The following is a 20,943-nucleotide window of genomic DNA, read 5'->3' on the forward strand; positions in this document are numbered from 1 at the left end:
GTAGCATGCTAGTATATGATATAAGGATAGGATTAATGTGAAACCTATTAAATTAAATATGATATTTGCATTTGTGGATGTGGGGGACAGAAAAGCTATTTAGCAGAAGTACAAGATTATATGCTGGATAATATGCCTTTAATTTGAATAAGACACCTGAATTGTAATTTAAGAAAATAAGAATGTAAGGAGACATATATATTAAAATGATAAAGGAAGTGTTAAAGTATGATAATTGAAGATAGGGAAGGAACGGAAATGTACGTATAGACATGGAATTCAAAGACTGAGGCTGACTACGTAATATATTCAGAAATATTAAAAGAATTAAGAAGAGGATATAAAGAGGCATGTTTTTCTAAACATAAGGCCGTATGGGCAGTGTTAAGAGAAATGAGAAGATAAAAGAATTAAAAAGGTTGCTAGGAGCAATAATTAAAAAAAAATTAGGAAAGGAAAGAAGGGATTTGCGGGAGAGGCATTTGACAATAAACAATTTTCACAACAGTTTATTATATTGGTGCACTGTATGTAAAGAAAAATATAAGGCAGCGTATATATATATATATATATATATATATATATATATATAGATATATATATATATATATATATATATATACACACACACACACACACACACATACATATCTCTCTCTCTCTATATATATATATATTCAAGCTGAGACAAGTGAGAGGAAAGTGAATTATGAAAAAATAGAAAAAAATGTATAAAACACTTTTACAGTTCATTCTGAAGAGGAAGAGACAAAGCTATGTGGCAACAATGTAAGTTTAACATCTCACCTGAATCATGGGTCGCTTAGGATTATAGCATCTCTGCACTGCAGTGCCAGTACTGGAAAATAATCAAGCACCTAGAGTAAGAAAAGAACCCACAGACTTCTGATCTGTTAGCATAAGAGCAGGTGTGCTATCTGCTCAGCCACTTACAACTATTTTGTTCTGTAAGTCTTCCACACATATCTGGATTTCTTTGAATTCTGACCTTAACTTCTGGATTTCTGGTAATATTTTCCTTATTTGAAAGAAAATTTTTGGTATCACTTTTTCTATCTGACCCATTTTCTTCATTATTTAAGAAATGCTTTATCCATGACTTCTATATTTTTGCTTGTTGACTTTGTTTCTATGGTCTCTGCAGTCAATAATCATTGTATTGTAATCTCTCTCTCTCTCTCTCTCTCTCTCTCTCTCTCTCTCTCTGTACTTTTTTTGTTTTTACAAATCTTGGCAAATTATTTTACTTTAGGTACTTTACACACATTAGGTAGGACAAGACACTATCTCTATGAAGAAACTGTTCACATCAGTTTCTGCCTTATAATTCCTCTTGATTTCTGTGACATCTCTGATAGCATACTGGCAGTGATTCACTGTATATGAGGCTTTTCATTTCTCTTCATGGTAATGAGTTTGTATATGTATTATGGGGAGGTATGCTGATTGAAACTCCATACATTGTGGGTGTGATGGCACAGCTCATATGTATATGTGTTATAGGGAGGTATGTGGATTAAAACTCCCTACATTGTGGGTATGATGGCAAAACCCATATGCAAAACCAAGGTTTGTGCTTAATCATGTACATATATAGAGCATAAATGTTTAACCATAACATTAGATTTCTAGGTAATTGTAGCTGGGTATAACAAAATAGATAAATAGATTATGATGATAAATATTCAATACATATTTTTAGTTAAATTGCATGTTGATAAAGCGAAACATAGAGAGCTTTCAATAGATCCATAAATGTATGAGATATCGTGCAACTCACTGGCAATGATGTCTTCTACCTTCTGATTTGATTTCAGACTACCCATTTGTAGTGCAACATTGCCCAGCATTGCCTAGTCTGTTGGTTATTACTACTTGTGTATAAATAAATGTGTTTTCCATTTTTTTTCTTCCTTTTGTTGTATTCTGTGCTCTCTGTGGTCAATAATCACTGTATTGTAATCTCTTTCACACTTTGTCTGAAAAGGGTCATTAAAATTCTACAACAGTTAACAGACAAAGAATTTAGAAATAGTTATGCTGAAGGTATTATGCTTATCTGAACTATGAGCAATAAATTGTAATGTAATTACTTTTTTGTTTTCATTTCAGGTTGATGGTTCCAGTATCAATCTGCCACTCATCCTTGAGTCAGGCAAAATCCACATTTACTACAGTGGATCATCTGCAACTGTGCAGACAAACTTTGGCTTTTCCTTGTCATATGACTGGTATCACCTTGTTACTCTCAAATTACCTGCAACATACAGTGGACAGGTTTGTGGTCTGTGTGGAAATTTCAATGGAGATGGAAGTGATGACTTCATCATGCCAGATGGTTTAACTGCTGTGAGTGCCTTGAGCTTTGGAAACAGCTGGATAGACACAAATTCTTCCACATCATGTATTCCGACTGTCCAGGTCCCTGTATGCCCTGAAGTAAAAAGACAGGAGTATAGATCCTTGCCCCAGTGTGGGATCATCACAAGTGTGAATGGTCCTTTCAGCAGTTGCCAGAAAGTTTTTTACAGTGACACTTATTTTGATAACTGTGTCTATGATCTGTGTGCTATGAATGGAGACCACACAAGCCTATGTGAAGCAGTAAAAAGTTACGCTTTGCAGTGCCAGAGGCATGGTGTGACTGTAGGTGACTGGAGAAACATCACAGGGTGTGGTAAGTATCCATATTCAATTCAGTAACTATAAACCCATCTTACATTATGAGTCCCTGTTCTTTTTGATTACCTATTTGCCATAGTTACATATATAATTTTCAAGAAATTTCTCAGATCAGTTTTTAGCTGTGAAAAAAAGAAAATTGGTTATACTAAAAAGAAACTCAATAACAAGTAAAGGAAATTAAAAGCTTTAAAAATTTTTATGGCAATTATTATGGCTTCACTTGCTTTCATTGTGTTTTTTACTAATGCATTTTTTTTCTACAAAATAATCTGTAGTTAAATCAGTCATAATCTATTTGTACCTTCTATATCTATTCCTTTTCTTTCTACTTTTAAACAATATAGCATGCCATTTATAACACAAAAACAGACTCTGGGGAGCATTTATAGGGTCTATATTAGAAGACCGAAGTCTGCTATGAGCAAACACCATTTGGGCGACACCAAATGTGCGAAAACGGGAAATATCGAAAGAATGAATGGAGATCTCTGTAGGGAATCCTTCCCTTTACTTCAATGCAGTGCGATCTCTGGTTTAGTATATTTAAGTAGCAGGAGTGTGGGGGTGCAGGGGGGCTTGCCCCCCTGCTTTAAATAGTTTCTGGCAGTTTGCCTGTCTTAGTTTTTTTTTTTCTTCTTCAATATTTCCCGTTTTCACCTATTTGGTGTCGACCAAATGGTGTTTGCTCATAGCCGACTTTGGTCTTCTAATACAGACCCGTATTTATAGATGCTTGTGAAGTGTGCATACTTTGCAAGTCTGTTCTGATTGACAGACCCGCTCCTCAATGTTTAGATCACCACTGTATACCATAAGCACTGAATTTCAGACAGGGGCTTTCTAAATTGATGTCCGAATGTGCTGCTCTGTTACTGTACTTGAATAGTATAGGACTCATAGACATCTGAACCATGCAAGTGTGGGGTAGAATTCTAAAGGAGTTGAGGGTGTGCTACACTTTTGTGGCATACAACTATGCTTTCAGTGGTGGGAATCGGCATTGGATGAACTGGATCCAGTTTAGCCTGCACAAGTAACTGATGAAGGTCAGCAGTGATATAGGTGAATGTGATTGTATGTATGTATGTGTATGTGTGTGTGTGTGTGTGTGTGTGTGTGTGTGTGTGTGTGTGTGTGTGTGTGTGTGTGTGTGTGTGTGCGTGTGTGTGTGTGTGTGTGTGTGTGTGTCAATTTGTCACTGTATCTGTGAAGACTGTAGTACTGTACAAGCATATAATTGAGTGTCTGTGAGTGAATAGCTATTGTATGTGCAAAAGTATGTGCTGTGTGCATGTTTTTTGTGTCTTGGGATACAGGTGATTAGTACTTGTGTGCACACTTCTTAGTGCCTAGCACAGGTGCCTGGTGCTTTACTGCATAGTTTTCCAAGCTGCATAGTGTGAGATTCATACTCATGAAAATTCCTGTGTAAAGAGATTTTACCCTCTAGAGACTTGATTCAGTACTTCGGATTGTAGCTCTAATCAACTCATTTCTGGAAGGAAATTTGGACTTTGGTGCTAATTAATATGAATCCCAGCAAACATCTCCAAGTCCATCTGGTAATTCTATTGACATCCATTTTAAAAAGACAAAAACAAACACAGAGCTCAAGGGTGGTATTATCAGTTTCAGTATCAGTGTCTGTTGCTGCACATTCACATAGCTGAAATACAAATCTCAGGGTACTATCACTTTAGAAGGCTCTTCAATTTCTAAAAGTAATTCATTTCTTGTTTTACACAACAAAAATCAGTTACTGAAGCTTCTCTTCCTGGTATCAGATCATTAGCTGTTTCCATTTTTCTCACTGTACTCTGTAAATGCAAACCTGCACTTGGCAGTATTTATTCTCTGACATTGTCCCTTTTGTATATTGCATCTGCATGCGGTTTGATCCACATGTGCCTCTCTTGCCATGAGATGTGATGACCTCCCATCCCAGGATAGGCAGATCAGCATCAGCCTCTCTTCTGATGGCTTTTCCAGTGTCTGTATCTCAAATCAGTCTTGGGTTATCCCAGCCGTAGTCATGACTGTACTATTCTCTTTTTCAGATCTGGGATTCAGTCTTTCATCTTCTGTCCTCGTCTTACAATGTAAGTTATGTTTGATTTATTCCTCTTCTGTCCACTAAAGTAATTTACTACTTCTGCTTAAGAAGTAGATCTTTATGTAGAAGCAAGAACCAAGGCAGAACAAGACAAAAATAGGCAAAACCAAACCAACTGCTGGAATCCAAACAGAAAAATTACCAAAACCAGTTGACCACTGCTTTAATCACAAAAATTTAGCACTTTCTTGTGTGTATCACATCCACTTCTTCATAATAAAGAACATTCACAAAAATTCAGTTTAAATAACCCACCAATAAAATCACATGACCCATCAATACACCTACACAAATCAATTCTTAAAGGCATCTTTCTCAAACTTTCAAATGTTATAAATATTTATATACAAAAGAAAAAAGACATACCCTATTATATCAAAATGCATTAAAAATTTTATTAAAAAATGCAACATATTAATTTAAATATAGTGAGATATAAGCCTTAAAACATAAGCTACAGAAAGAGACTCATTTAAACCTGGAGGTGAAGTGGCGTTTAATTTTAGTTGCCAGTGCAACTCCCTATGTTCTACCATATCACGTCATGGCCCTCCCAGCAAATTCCGATGTATGGTGTCGATTCCAAAAAATAAAAAAAAACGTGGTCTGGTTGATTTTGTAAATAACTCTACAAGGCATTAGTAGTTCTCATATGTTTGATGTCATAAATATATGCGTAAATACATTCTCTAAAATTATGGAGAGTCTTTCCAACATAAAAACTTGGGCACATTTTACATAATGCCACATATATCACTCCCATTGGTTTACAGTTACAGAATGAATATGTTTTGACTTTCATACCATTAATAAACACCTCATGTTTCTCTAAAATATACTGTCACAAATTGCAGATGCCACACTTGTAAGTACCCCAAGCCCTTTCACTAGCAGTAGTATACGATTTGTCATCTGATTCCAACATATTCTTTACACATTTAGCTTTTCTGGTAACAGATACTGGTTTGATCCCCAAAATATCAGATATCGCTTCAAATGCTCTAAAAACAAACCAATTTTGGTTAATAATGTTTCAAATAAAAACATATTTCTCAGTAAATGTGGTAATAAATGAACAAGTATGTTCAACATTTGGTTCTCTCTGATATACTAAAGCTTTATTGTCTACCAAAATGGGAATCACTTCCCTCTGCTGTCTCTTCTGAAGGACTTCCCCCCATATTAAATCAACTAAATCTTGGGGGTACACTTTAGTTGTAAACATTCCTTTCAAGTTTTCACATTCCTTAAGAAACAGCTCTTCACTGCAAATCATACATGCTAACCTTATATATTGCCCCTTAATGATTCCTCTCTTTTGATGCATCGGGTGGCAACTACTATAGTGCAAAAGGCTATTGGAGTATGTTGTTTTTCTAAACACAGTGCTCTGTATACTTTTTTTCATATCATCCTTATATATTAACATGTCCAAATAATCAATGCTTACTGTAATGGTAAGTGAACTTTAAATAAGAGGTAGTGGAATGTAGATTTTCCAAAAATCTCTCTCCTTTTACTTTGCTAACATCCCAAGCAATAAAAATGTGATCCAAAATCCTCACATAAAAATGGTAAGGTGGGACATTTTCATTATTAAATATATATTGCTTTTCCCACTGAAGTAGGACTATGTTAGCAAACACTGGGGCGTAACTTGCGCCCATAGCCACACCTCTTTTTTGTTGAAAAAATTGCCCATCCAAATGGATGAAATTATATTTTAAAACTATGTCTAATAATGCATCAAGAACATTAATCTCATTATCACTAAAAACATCAGATTCATAAATAAAAGCATGAAACATTTCTTTTCCAACATCTTGTGGAATAACATTAAATACATTTACTATATCAATGGTAACAAACGCTAAACTGGTACTATATTTTACCTTTCTCAATTTTTCTAAAATATCCCAAGAGTCTTTCATAACATGAGAGTAGCCAATGCTTTTACTTTTTATCTATGTATACAACCATAGGGTGAGTGATAGAAGTTCTAGCACTCACAATAGTTCTCATAGGAGGGTCCCACAAGCATTTATGTATTTTTGGGATCCCAAAAAGGGGGGGAACCACAGGACATTTAACCTCTAAAAATTCATAGATTTCTCTAGTAATTTCTTCTTGTTCCAACATGTCTAACAAGATAAATCTAATTCTAGAATAACATGAATTACTATAATTCAAAGATATCTGCTCAGGAAAATCTTCATCCAACACATGTACAAACATTTTGTTAAGGTAATCCCCACTATTCATAATCATAATCCCTCCCCCTTTATCTGGTTTAATGACTCTAATCATTTTATTATGCATAAGTTCTTTCAATAAGCTTTGTTCATTAATAGTCAAATGTGTTCCACACATATTAACATTATTGCCCTTTAGCAATTTCCTGAAATTAAATTCACATAATTTTTCAAAAATTACCAAGGGTGTAGGCAGCACAGGGTTAAAAACACTACTTCTTCTTAAAATATTACTAATATAATTATTATCGACACCATAAAACAACAATTTAAAATTAAGCTTTCTCAGATACAGTTTTAAGTCCACCATTAAAGTCTCAATTCTATCATGTGTAGTAGGGACAAAAATAAGCCCTTACTTAACAGACTCACTGTACTTTCATTAAACACAACTTCTGTGAAGTTATATACTCTGAAGTCACCATTGGCATTAGTTAAAATGTTAGGCAATGCCTCATTAACAGCACCTGCTGTTTCATAATTTTCTAGTAATTCTTTGGATGCTGGTAATAAGAATTCCGCCTCTTGTACCTCCCAGTAGCTTGCCCTCTGTTCCATGGATGTTGGTTCTGATTCTGTTGATGAAAATTCTGCTCGTTGTTCCCAAAATGGTTCCAGTTCCTGAGCCTCTCAGGTCTCTTGGGAGCAGCTGCTTCTAAAGGGGCCACCCCCTCATCTTGGTTCTCAATATGCTCAAACTCCTCCAATGGGGGATTCACTTCTGAAACTCTATTATCTTGGTTCCGCCCTTCTTGCGCACCTATTAGCTGAGGGTATGCTTTCCCCTCCCTGGTATTCTCTTCTATCTCTGTTGAGCTTTTTATACTTTCTCTTTTGAATATCTGCTACCACATTGTCTATTCTGCTGAAAACTGCAGTATATTGCACACCTTGTACAGAAAATAGCACATACTTTTTGATTTTATTGTCCAGCCCTTCGGCTTCTTTCATAAGATTGTCTATTTCAATCTGGTTGTGCTTTCTTAATAATTTCAAAAGCTCCTCACCTTGTTTATTAAACAGTTCAATCAAGTCAAAATGTAAAGGGGAACCAGCCAGTAAGCCACTCGGGTATTTCCACAGTCTAAGCCCCCTAGGGACTCACTCAGTGTGAATGCATTCAGATAAAAAAGCATTTTCTACTTGTAATTTGCGACATTTAAGCAACACCTTTTCAAAGCTAGTTAAAGTTTCACTGTATGAGCCCATTTCACTACTTACATGCTGCAACTGAATAGTAGAACAACCAGTTGTTTAAATTAATATTTACTGTCCATTCATTATCCAAATTCACCAATAAATGAGGGGAAAAGTTCTTCAAACAGGCAGGTGTGTGATGGTATTCTGTAGCAGTCAAAGAAGCAGCTACCGGTCCACTAGACCATTCCATAAGCTCTTGTACCAACAAAATGAGCTGCCCAACACTTTTCTGGAGGTCTTCCAAGTTAGAAACCGGTCTGGCCCCCTTCACATTCGGATTATCCGCAGAAGACATGTAGAACCAAGAACCAACATAGAACAAGACAAAAATAGGCAAAACCAAACCAACTGCTGGAATCCAAACAGAACAATGTCCAAAAGCAGTTGACCACAGTTTACCTTTATAATCTCGAATCACACTTGTGCATGTATTCATATGGTCACATCGAAAAAATAAAACTGGAAACAGCGACAGTTGTGAATGTTCGAAAAGCAGCAAATCAAACAGCTGATTCGCTAAGTTTCGAACATAAATGTCGACAACAAAATTAGATAAAGTGTAATGCAGGGGGGCAAGCCCCCCCTGCACCCCCATGTGCGGGGCTGCGCACTCTACACCCCCTAGTTTATTATTTTAACTCCAAGATTGCACTACAGTGGGGAAAGGAAACATTTCCAACTCCCCACTATAGTGCAATCTGCCCCAGAATGTCGAATGTGTAATGAGCGAATCTCACTGTGCATTTGCTCATTGCACATTTGAACCTTCTTCCGTTTGAAGTTTGCAAACCTTGCAAACTGTCTTTCGAACAATTGTCGGTCGCCCGTGTGCAATACGCACATGTAAAGGTAAACCGTTGACCACTGATACGCACATGTAAAGGTAAACCGTTGACCACTGCTTTATTCACAAAAATGTTGTGCTTTTGTGTGTGTATAACGTACACTTCTTCAGAATAAAGAACATTCACAAAAATTCAGTTTAAATAACCCACCAATAAAATCACATGTCCTATCAACACACCTACACAAATCAATTCTTAAAAGCATCTTTCTCAGACTTTAAAATGTTACAAATATGTCTATACAAAAGAAAAAAGACATACCCTATTATATCACAAATACATTAAAATGTTATTAAAAAAATATAACATATTAACTTAAATATAGTGAGACATAAGCCTTAAAACACAAGCTATAAATAGAGACTCATTTAAACCTGGAGGCGAAGTGGCATTTAATTTTAGTTGCCAGTGCAACTCCCTATGTTCTACCATATCACGCCATGGCCCTCCCAGCAAATTCTGATGTATGGTGTTGATTCCAAAAAATAAAAAAACGTGGTCTGACATCAAACATATGAGAACTACTAGTGCCCTGTATAGTCATTTACAAAAACATCCAGACCATGTTCTTTTATTTTTTGGAATTGACACCATACATCGGAATTTGCTGGGAGGTCCATGGCGTGATATGGTAGAACATAGGGAGTTGCATTGGCAACTAAAATTAAACGCTACTTCGCCCCCAGGTTTAAATGAGTCTCTATCTATAGCTTGTGTTTTAAGGCTTATGTCTCACTATATTTAAGTTAATATGTTGCATTTTTTAATAATATTTTTAATGTATTTGTAATATAAAAGGGTATATCTTTTTTCTTCTGTATATACATAGTTATAACATTTGAAAGTCTGAGAAAGATGCCTTTAAGAATTAATTTGTGTAGGTGTGTTGATAGGGCATGTGATTTTATTGGTGGGTTATTTAAAATGAATTTTTGTGAATGTCCTTTATTCCGAAGAAGTGTATGTCATACACACATGAAAGTGCAAAATTGTTGTGAATAAAGCAGTGGTCAACTGCTTTTTTGTCATTTTTCTGTTTGGATTCCAGCAGTTGGACTGGTTTTTCCTATTTTTGTCTTGTTCTGCCCTGATTCTTAGTTCTGCATGTCTTCTGTGGATAATCCGAATGTGAATGGGGCCAGACCGGTTTCCGATAATGAATGGACAGTAAACATTAATTTAAACAACTGGTTGCATTCTACTATTCAGTTGCAGCATGTAAGTAGTGAAACAGGCTCATACAGTGAAACTTTAGCTTTGACAATGTGTTACTTTAATGTCACAAATTACAAGTAGAAAATGCTTTTTTATCTGAATGTACTCACACTGAGAGAGTCCCTAGGGGGCTTAAACTGTGGAAATACCCAAATGGCTTACTGGCTGGTTCCCCTCGACAGAGATAGAAGAGAATATCAGGAGGGGGAAGCATACCCTCAGCCAATGAGTGTGCAAGAAGGGTGGAACCAAGATAATAGAGTTTCAGAAGTGAATCCCCCATTGGAGGAAGTCGAGCATATTGAGAACCAAGATGAGGGGGCGGCCCCTTTAGAAGCAGCTCCTCCCAGGAAATCCGAGAGGCTCAGGAACCGGAACCATTTTGGGAACAACAAACAGAATTTTCATCAACAGAATCAGAACCAACATCCATGGAACAGAGGATGAGCCAGATAGAGGTACGAGAGGCAGAATTCATACTACCAGCATCCACAGAATTACTAGAAAAGTATGAAACAGCAGGTACTGTTAATGAGGCGTTGCCTAACATTTTAACTAATGCCAATGGTGACGTCAACGTATATAACTTCACAAAAGTTGCATTTAATGAAAGTATAGTGAGTCTGTTACGTAAGGGCTTACTTTTGTCCCTACTACACATGATAGAATTGAGACTTTAATGATGGACTTAAAACTTTATCTGAGAAAGCTTAATTTTAAATTGTTGTTTAATGGTGTCGATAATAATTATATTAGTAATATTTTAAGAAGAAGTAGTGTTTTTAACCCTGTGCTGCCTACACCCTTGGTAATTTTTGAAAAATGTAATTTCAGGAAATTGCTGAAGGGCAGTAATGTTAATATGTGTGGAACAAATTTGATTATTAACGAACAAGGCTTATTGAAAGAACTTATGCATAATAAAATTATTAGAGTCATAAAGCCAGATAAAGGGGGAGGGATTGCGATTATGATTAGAGGGGATTACCTTAACAAAATGTTTGTACACGTGTTGAATGAAGATTTTTCTGAGCAGATATCTTTGAATTATATTAATTCATGTTATTCTAGAATTAGATTTATCTTGTTAGACATGTTGGAACAAGAAGAAATTACTAGAGAAATCTGTGAATTTTTAGAGGTTAAATTTCCTCTGGTTTCCCTTCTTTTTGGGATCCCAAAAATGCATAAATGCTTGTGGGTCCCTCCTATGAGAACTATTATGAGTGCTAGAACGTCTATCACTCACCCTATGGCTGTATACATAGATAAAAAAGTAAAAGAATTGGCTACTCTCATGTTATGAAAGACTCTTGGGATTTTTTAGAAAAAATTGAGAAAGGTTAAATATAGTACCAGTTTAGCATTTGTTACCATTGATATAGTAAATGTATTTAATGTTATTCCACAAGATGTTGGAAAAGAAATGTTTCATGATTTTATTCATGAATCTGGTATTTTTAGTGCTAATGAGATTAATGTTCTTGATGCATTGGTAGACATGGTTTTGAAATATAATTTCATCCATTTGGATGGGCAATTTTTTCAACAAAAAAGAGGTGTAGCTATGGGCGCAAGTTACGCCCCAGTGTTTGCTAACATAGTCCTACTTCAGAGGGAAAAGCAATATATATTTAATAATGACAATGTCCCACCTTACCATTTTTATGTGAGGTTTTTGGATGACATTTGTATTGCTTGGGATGTTAGCAAAGTAGATACAGATAGATTTTTGGAATATCTACATTCCACTACCTCTTATTTAAAGTTCACTTACCATTACAGTACAGTAAGTATTAATTATTCGGACATGTTAATATATAAGGATGACATGAAAGAAAGTATACAGAGCACTGTGTTTAGAAAACCATCATACTCCAATAGCCTTTTGCACTATAGTAGTTGCCACCCGATGCATCAAAAGAGAGGAATCATTAAGAAGCAATATATGAGGTTAGCACATATGATTTGCAGTGAAGAGATGTTTCTTAAGGAATGTGAAAACTTGAAAGGAATGTTTACAACTAAAGTGTACCCCCAAGATTTAGTTGATTTAATATGGGGGAAAGTACTTCAGAAGAGACAGCAGAGGGAAGTGATTCCCATTTTGGTAGACCATAAAGATTTGGTATATCAAAGAGAACCAAATGTTGAACATAATTGTTCATTTATTACAACCTTTACTGAGGAATATGGTTTTATTTGAAACATTATTAACCAAAATTGGTTTGTTTTTAGAGCATTTGAATGGATACCTGATATTTTGGGGATTAAACCAGTATGTGTTACCAGAAAAGCTAAATGTTTGAAATCCACAGCACGACTAACTCTTGAAAAAAACAAAGAAAAACACAAGCTCCATTGTAGCTAGGACAACTCCAAAAAGTTTAATGTGAAGCGCTTTTCGTCGACCACCATTTGAAGACTTCTTCAGATAAAAAAGGAAACAACATACACGACTTTTAAAATAAAAAGGGTGCCAACAAACCACATTAATTAATTAAGTTATCACTCTGGTTAACTATTTGAGTGCTTGATTGAATGGTTGAACAAAATGTTGTTTTACATCAAACACCCTTTTTCTTATGTCAACAAAAAGAATAATGTCATTAAAAAACCTTTAGCAAGGTCAAAACATTCATTCTAAAAAAACATGATACAACTGTACTCCTGTATAAAAATACAGAGAAAATGGGTAAAATCATTTATATATAAATACGTACATGTAAATATATACTTAAAAATAAAAAACATAAAAAAGTGATGTTTAAACAACCGGACCACTGTCACAACCCAAAGGAATGCCAGTACTTAACAGAACTAGAAAGTGCAAAGGTCTAAATTCTAAACACTAAAATTGCCTAAAGTGTGAAACCATAAGTATTGTCTTGTACTAGTAAAGAAATAAAATTTGAAATTTAATTTATATCTCCTCAGTAGACTTCTCAACTTTAAAATGCATGTCAGTGATGTAACCTTGTTTAAACCGGAGAGAGTGTAGGAATTCAGCTTAAGCTGCTAAACCAGTTCACGTTTTTCTAACAATAACAGGTATGGTCCACCTTTTTCATCAACTACTACCTGGTCTATAACTTTAAACACAAAAGCATGGGATGGGTTTTCATTGCAGTGTCTCGCTAAGGCATTGTTACTATTCCTCTTCTTTATATGATACATGTGTTCATAAATCCTTTCTTTTAGTTTCCTCTCAGTTTTGCCAATGTAAAAAGCCAGACACAACTGACAGGAAGCTAAATAAACCACTGATTTAGAATTACAACTCTACCGGCCTCTGGCTTTAAACATGCATTGATTTACTGTGAAACTAGACCCTGTAGATATAAATTTACAATAATTACATGCCTTACATTTATATGTACCTTCAGACTCACCTCCTCCTGTTACAGAATGGTTAAAAGCACAACCGGCTTTTGGAGTTAACCACAATGGTGTACTTAGTGAACACTCGGCTGGAGGAGGTGAGTCTTTATCTCTTAAGTTGAAAGAGATTGATTGGAAAATGTTGAAACTTAAAAAGTTGCAACTGGAAATAAATTATTTTGGAGAGTGCAAGAAGCAGGGTGTAGTACCGAAAGGTTTACGATCCTGGCAGTACCCTTCAGGGTTAGACGCAGGGACAGTGTTTTACAACGAACTGTTAATGTTGTTTGATAAGCACGGTACTGAATTAATAGATATGATGTGTAAACATTATTCCATATCTATAGAGGCTTTAACTAGTGAAATTACAGAGTTAAACCATGACATTAAGACACACCCTGAGTTTTTAAGGTATCACTATGATTACAAAAGGGTGTTTTCCTCTATCGACCAACAGTTAATCAAGAACACTAAAGTGAAGCTTAAGAAACAGTAAGATTTATATTAGATCTAGCCTCAATGAAATGAATACTGCTTACAAGAACGTTTTTTTCTTTTTTCAGGGATTTGTTGATTGAAGGTTTCATTAGTGTTGATGTCTATAATTATTTAGAGATTTTGAGACCAAGAACACCTAATTTGCTCTGTTTACCTAAACTACACAAAAGTGTCAACAATCCCCCTATGAGGGCTTTAGTAAATGCAAGGTCTTCTATTACATATTCATATTCTAAGTTTGTGGACCACTTATTAAAGAAATATGTGGTCAGGGAGGAACAGATATGTAAAGACTCTTGGGCCTTTTTGAAAAGTTTAGAGAAATTTAAATTCCATGACAATATTTTTTTCCTGACAATAGATGTAGTGGACCTTTATTTTTCTATCCCATATAACATATGGTTAGAATACATTACTAAGAAACTTTTATCTTACAAAGCAGAGAGTGATGAAACACGTTTGGTCCAAGAATTACTGGATATGATTTTGAGCAACAACTATGTTAGCTTTAATAGTGACATTTACAAAATTTAGTGTTAGCACAATGGGAATGTGAACATATATCCAGTAAGGATATCTATGAGAGGGTCAAGCTCTATAACAGGTTTTTGGATGACATTTTCATCATGTTCCAAGGGAGTGCAGATGATGCACGTTCCTTTGTAGAGGCTTTAAACAATAGTACCTCTTTTTTAAGGTTCATATACACATATAAAGAGGACATCATTAATTATTTCGATGTGGAATTGAAGAAGGACACTGTACGTAAAGGCTACTTGGCTAAAATTTATAGGAAGCCTACATACTCAAACACTTTGTTGCACTTTTTCAGTTGTCATCCATTCCATCAGAAGAAGTCTGTCCTAAAAGGAGAACTAGTAAGAGCTGCCCGTATGACATCTTTTATTGTTGGGTGATTGGCTAGCAGTAGCTGAATACTAATAACTGATAGATTATTTTGTTTTTGTTTTCTACATATGCTCGTAACTATATTGTGTTTTTAAGATCTAATAATGTTTTTCATCTTATAATGAGATGATATATTCTTTGACTTTAATGAGATTGCGTTTGTTGAGTGAGATCGTGATCGAACTCACTACGCAAAAGTCTGTGCCACTAAAGATTATTTTTATGTTTAATGCTTCTATTGTTTTGCATATTATACGTAGTTAAGGGATGAGTTTCTAAACTAGGAGACCCAGCATTGTTGTTTATACTTTGGTCTATTTAAAGTGTGAGTGGAATTTATGTCAGATAAAAGCTTTCTGATTTTTAAGGTTTATTTACCGTATCATGGCCACTGTCTTCTACACTGAGCTGATTGGCAGGTTAAAGGAACGTGCTTCTCAGCAAAGGTTTTGATTAGTCAGATACTACCAAAGTTAAAAAGGGACCTGAGTGGTGCAATAGGCCTTTATGTTGTTTTACGATTGGCTAAAAATAACTGCATATTATGCATTGAGAGTTTCTTGTCATGGAATTGCACCAAATATTGAATGTACGTCATAGGTGCAGAATTAATGTTTGTACCGTCTTAATAAGATCATTGGTTTATGCCTGTAGCTTTTAATCCAATAGGAACTGTGACTCAATGAGTTATGTATAATGTTTATGATAGGGTAGATGCAAATTATCTTTTGTAAATCTGAATTCTATTGGACATTTTTTTTTTAAAAAGGGAAAATATCAGTCCTAAGTTCTGCAATCTGAAGAAGGCAAATTGCCGAAAGCGCTTAGTGGACTCGGAATGACATATTTTATTTTATTGTTTTATTCATTTGATTTGCAATGAATATCACATTTTATATACAGTTTACTGGAATTTTTGCTATGGTGGTTTACTGAAGGTTTTTTCCTACTTTGTTTATGAGTCGTGGTTACCCAGAAACGATGGCTGATGAGGTGGTGAAAGAGGTCGTTATAAAAAGACTGTTAGGCACCTTTAGTCCCATCCTCACTGTAAAAGGAGGAGAGGTTGATTTGGGTGTGGGAGAAGTGCTGACCGTTGTGGTTCCTACTGTAAGTTTGCCACCGATGGATGTGGGTCCAACAGGTACAGACCTGGTAGGTTACAAGAGGAGTTTCATCAAACCCTTCACTTTGGAAGCGAGGCTTATCAGTAGCATTCTTAGAAGGAACTGGTACTTGTTGACCTTTGAGAAGGATTTAATAGAGAAATTAGGTGATAAACCTGTTATCATTTTTAGAAAGGGTAGAAACTTGAAGAGTATTGTGGAAAACACTGTTAAGAGATCTACTAGGACTGAAGGTACATATAAATGTAAGGCATGTAATTATTGTAAATTTATATCTACAGGGTCTAGTTTCACAGTAAATCAACTCATGTTTAAAGCCAGAGGCTGGTACAGTTATAATTCTAAATCAGTGGTTTATTTAGCTTCCTGTCAGTTGTGTCTGGCTTTTTACATTGGCAAAACTGAGAGGAAACTAAAAGAAAGGATTTATGAACACATGTATCATATAAAGAAGAGGAATAGTAACAATGCCTTAGTGAGACACTGCAATGAAAACCCATCCCATGCTTTTTTGTTTAAAGTTATAGACCAGGTAGTAGTTGATGAAAAAGGTGGACCATACCAGTTATTGTTAGAAAAACGTGAACTGGTTTAGCAGCTTAAGCTGAATTCCTACACTCTCTCCGGTTTAAACGAGGTTACATCATTGACATGCATTTTAAAGTTGAGAAGTCTACTGAGGTGATATAAATTAAATTTTAAATTTTATTTCTTTACTAGTACAAGACAATACTTATGGTTTCACACTTTAGGCAATTTTAGTGTTTAGAATTTAGACCTTTGCACTTTCTACTTCTGTTAAGTACTGACATTCGTTTGGGTTGTGACAGTGGTCCGGTTGTTTAAACATCACTTTTTTATGTTTTTTTATTTTTAAGTATATATCTACATGTACGTATTTATATATAAATGCTTTTACTCATTGTCCCTGTATTTTTATACAGGAGTACAGTTGTATCATGGTTTTTTAGAATGAATGTTTTGACCTTGCTAAAGGTTTTTTTAATGACATTATTCTTTTTGTTGACATAAGGAAAAGGGTGTTTGATGTAAAACAACATTTTGTTCAACCATTCAATCAAGCACTCAAACAGTTAACCAGAGTGATAACTTAATTAATTAATGTGGTTTGTTGGCACCCTTTTTATTTTAAAAGTCGTGTATGTTGTTTCCTTTTTTGTCTGAAGAAGTCTTCCAATGGTGGTCGACGAGAAGCGATTCACATTAAACTTTTTGGAGTTGTCCTAGCTACATCGGAGAAAAGCTAAATGTGTTAAGATTATGTTGGAATCAGATGACAAATTATATACTACTATTAGTGAAAGGGGTTGGGGTACTTACAAGTGTGGCACCTGCAATTTGTGCCAGTATATTTTAGAGAAACGAGGTATTTATTAATGGTATGAAAGTCAAAACAGGTTTTTTCTGTAACTGTAAATCAGTGTGAGTGATATTTGTGGCATTATATAAAATGTGCCCAAGTTTTTATGTTGGAAAGACTATCCGTAATTTTAGAGAACGTATTTACAAATATATTTATGATTTCAAACATATGAGAACTATTAATGCCTTGTATAGTCATTTACAAAAACATCCAGACCATGTTTTTTTATTTTTTGGAATCGCCATGATACATTTGAATTTGCTGTGAGGGCCATGGCATGATATGGTAGAACATAGGGAGTTGCATTGGCAACTAAAATTAAACGCCACTTCACCCCGGGTTTAAATGAATCTCTATCTATAGCTTGTGTTTTAAGGCTTATGTCTCACTATATTTAAGTTAATCCCCGGGATTCATGAACCTTGCGCCAGGCGCATGCATGGCGTAGGCGCCCTAACACCAGACATGGCCGCTGAGCGATTCAGGTATGATCCAATCCCACGTGCACCACCGGCGTATGCCTGAGTTGCGCTGCCTCTGGCGTAGGTATGTTAAACACCCCATGTGCGGTGTTGCACCATGCAAATGAAGGCAAATAGCGATCCACTAAGTGGCGCAGGCATAGCATAACGACACGGCAATGTAAACCAAAAAAAACGGTTTACAGTCATCCAAACATGACATAGGAGTAACGGAAGGCTGCCAATGTCAGGTGTCATACTGGTGCAACATGCCAATGGGGAAAGACACCGAGAATGTCAAAGGAAAACATGCAGAAAACGTAAATAACGACATAAATGGTATGTACGCAAAAACCAGAGCAGAACCCCAGGACATGTCCGCGGAAGGTGCGGAACAATGAATTAATATGACAATGTCATAAAAGAGCAGTATAAGACACATCAGCATCACAGCCACAATACACCATAGTATGCATGGAAAGCCACAACCACAGCGCAAGGATTGCCAAGGAGTGGCGGCGGTGTCCGGCGCCGTAACCATGTATTAGTAGTCAATGCCATGCAAATGAGGCAGATAATACTGAATCGCAAACCCCCAGCTGGCGTAAGGCTGCATCGAACAGTGCAGCGGTAATACACCGAGGAGTAGCCTAGAGGGAATACATGTCAATCGCAGAGGGGTGTGCCACTGTAGGAGGAAGCACATTGGAGCCCAGCAAACAGGGGCTGTACAATGCACATCACAGCATCAGCACCGGCGTGTGAGGAAATAGATGCACTGAGAGTACAGAACGCGTGCACAGATGCATGTGTACGAGGATGACTACGTTCCCCAACCCAGTCATGTGACAGCCGGCCCGTCAACAACCACGGATACGGGAAGGTGATGCGGAGAATATGAGGAAATGCGGAAGCAGTGTAATTGGAGTCGTAATGAGCAATCAACACCAATCAACCCACGAAGGGCAATCGGCGGCAGCTGACAACTCTGCATGCAGAATCCCGCAAAACAGGAAAGGGGAGGCATATGAATGCAAAGAAAGTAGGGGATGTAGCAGAATTGCAAAGAGCGAAGAACCGATACAGCACAGCCAAGTAGAGAGGTAGCATAACGGCGGCGGCAGACAAAATGCATGAGATGCCATGTGCCTGCAGGATGCACTCCAGGAAATAGTAGGTGCAACCTGCACAAACAGTAAATTAAGGTGTAAAGCTAAACCAATGCAGGCAAGTGTAATGTAACACCAAAGGCAACAGCGTTGCAGTGCCAACGGTAAAACATGGAAGATAACACACAGATACGGCAGCACAGACACACCCAATGACATCACCGGGTGTAGAGCACAACACTATAAAGTGTGAATGCACACAACACACAGCGCGTATTCCCAAACTCCGCACTTTAGGGTGTAAACACATGGGGAACTTTTAAAATGTATATGTTGGGTGCTGCCGTGGCCGTGATGCATCGGTATGTGTTAGAGACAGACGGAGTTGCAGAGGAGGGTGCCGACAACTACCGTAGGCCTCAGAGGAGAAGGAGATTGTTCAGACCAAGGGCGACCTACCAGGGGCTGCAAGACCTGGAAATAGTAGAGCGTTACAGGGTGGACAGGGACACGTTACAGCAAATAGTGGAGATGTGCCGGCCACGCCTGAGAACAAGAGACAACAGAGGGGAGCCCATCCCAGTGGACACAAAGGTATGTGTAAGCTTGCGAATACTGGCAACAGGTACCTTTCAACGGCCAACCGGGGATATAATGGGCATCTCACAGGCATCAGCATCCAGGGTACTACACCAGTTTCTGGATGCCATGTTACGACATGCCCATGAGTATATATCCTTCCCCAGATCTCAGGAGGAGTTGGCTAGCAATATGCGCCACTTCCACCATGTGACACAATACCTGGAGGTACTGGGTGCGATAGACTGTACGCACATAGAAATCAAGTCACCACCCGGGGAGCAGGGTAGACGCTACATAAACCGCAAGGGATTCCCCTACATCAATTGCCAGGTCGTGTGCAATGCGCAGGGCATTATCATGGATGTGTGTGCTGGCAGCCCTGGAAGCCACCACGACTCCCATATCTGGCATGCCTCACAGCTGTATCAGGTATTCACCAGGGGGGACATCACACAAGGTCACCTTGTGGGAGATGCTGGCTACGCACTGGAGCCGTGGATGATGACACCCATCAGAAATGCACACACACACATGCAAGAACGCCATAATGAGGCACACGCACAAACCAGAATAATCATAGAGCGTGTATTTGGGATGTTGAAATCACGGTTCCGGTGCTTGGATACATCCGGTGGAGCCTTGCAGTACTCTACAGGCACATGTGCCCACATATTCATAGTATGTGCCATGCTACATAATATGATCCTGCGGAAACAGCTGCTGCAGGGACATAATGGTGTAGGGCCACCAAGCCCGCCACAACTGCCAAGGCAAGCACAGGCACAGGGCGTTCATCGCCATGAACACACTGTGCCAGCCCCAGTAGGCAGACGGAGGTGTACCCAATATGCCTATGCCTTGGCAAAGAGGGAACGTATAGCACATACTCTGACAGCGTAGGCCCCATGGACTGACACCTCCCTACCTGCACACACAGTGAAATGGACGGCACACAAACATGGACACCCGTAATGTGTACTGTATGTGCAGTCCCATGTGTGACTCCAACATAGGTAGCACCCAAACACTGCACACCCAACAGCCAGCGGAGCCTGGAACGCCAACACCTCAACCGCAGGTGGGTCCGACAGCAGATGGCGTGGCAAGATGCTGCCCACGCGTTCAGCGCAAGGTGTCTACAGTCAAGTGTACAAAAAAAAA

The 20,943-nt window shown here is 37.4% G+C and overlaps 1 protein-coding gene across 1 annotated transcript in view; it reads left to right on the forward strand.

Moving 5' to 3' along the window:
• Positions 1–20,943, forward strand: part of LOC122809199 (alpha-tectorin-like) — a 1,556,410-nt gene that overhangs the window by 287,171 nt on the left and 1,248,296 nt on the right. Inside the window, exon 11 of the mRNA XM_044080507.1 lies at positions 2,134–2,698. Within this exon, the coding sequence (XP_043936442.1) occupies positions 2,134–2,698 (565 nt within the window). The remainder of the gene's footprint in view (positions 1–2,133; positions 2,699–20,943) is intronic.

Source organism: Protopterus annectens, chromosome 8.part0, assembly GCF_019279795.1.
Source record: "Protopterus annectens isolate FY-2018-M chromosome 8.part0, PAN1.0, whole genome shotgun sequence".
Lineage (NCBI taxonomy): Eukaryota > Metazoa > Chordata > Ceratodontiformes > Protopteridae > Protopterus > Protopterus annectens.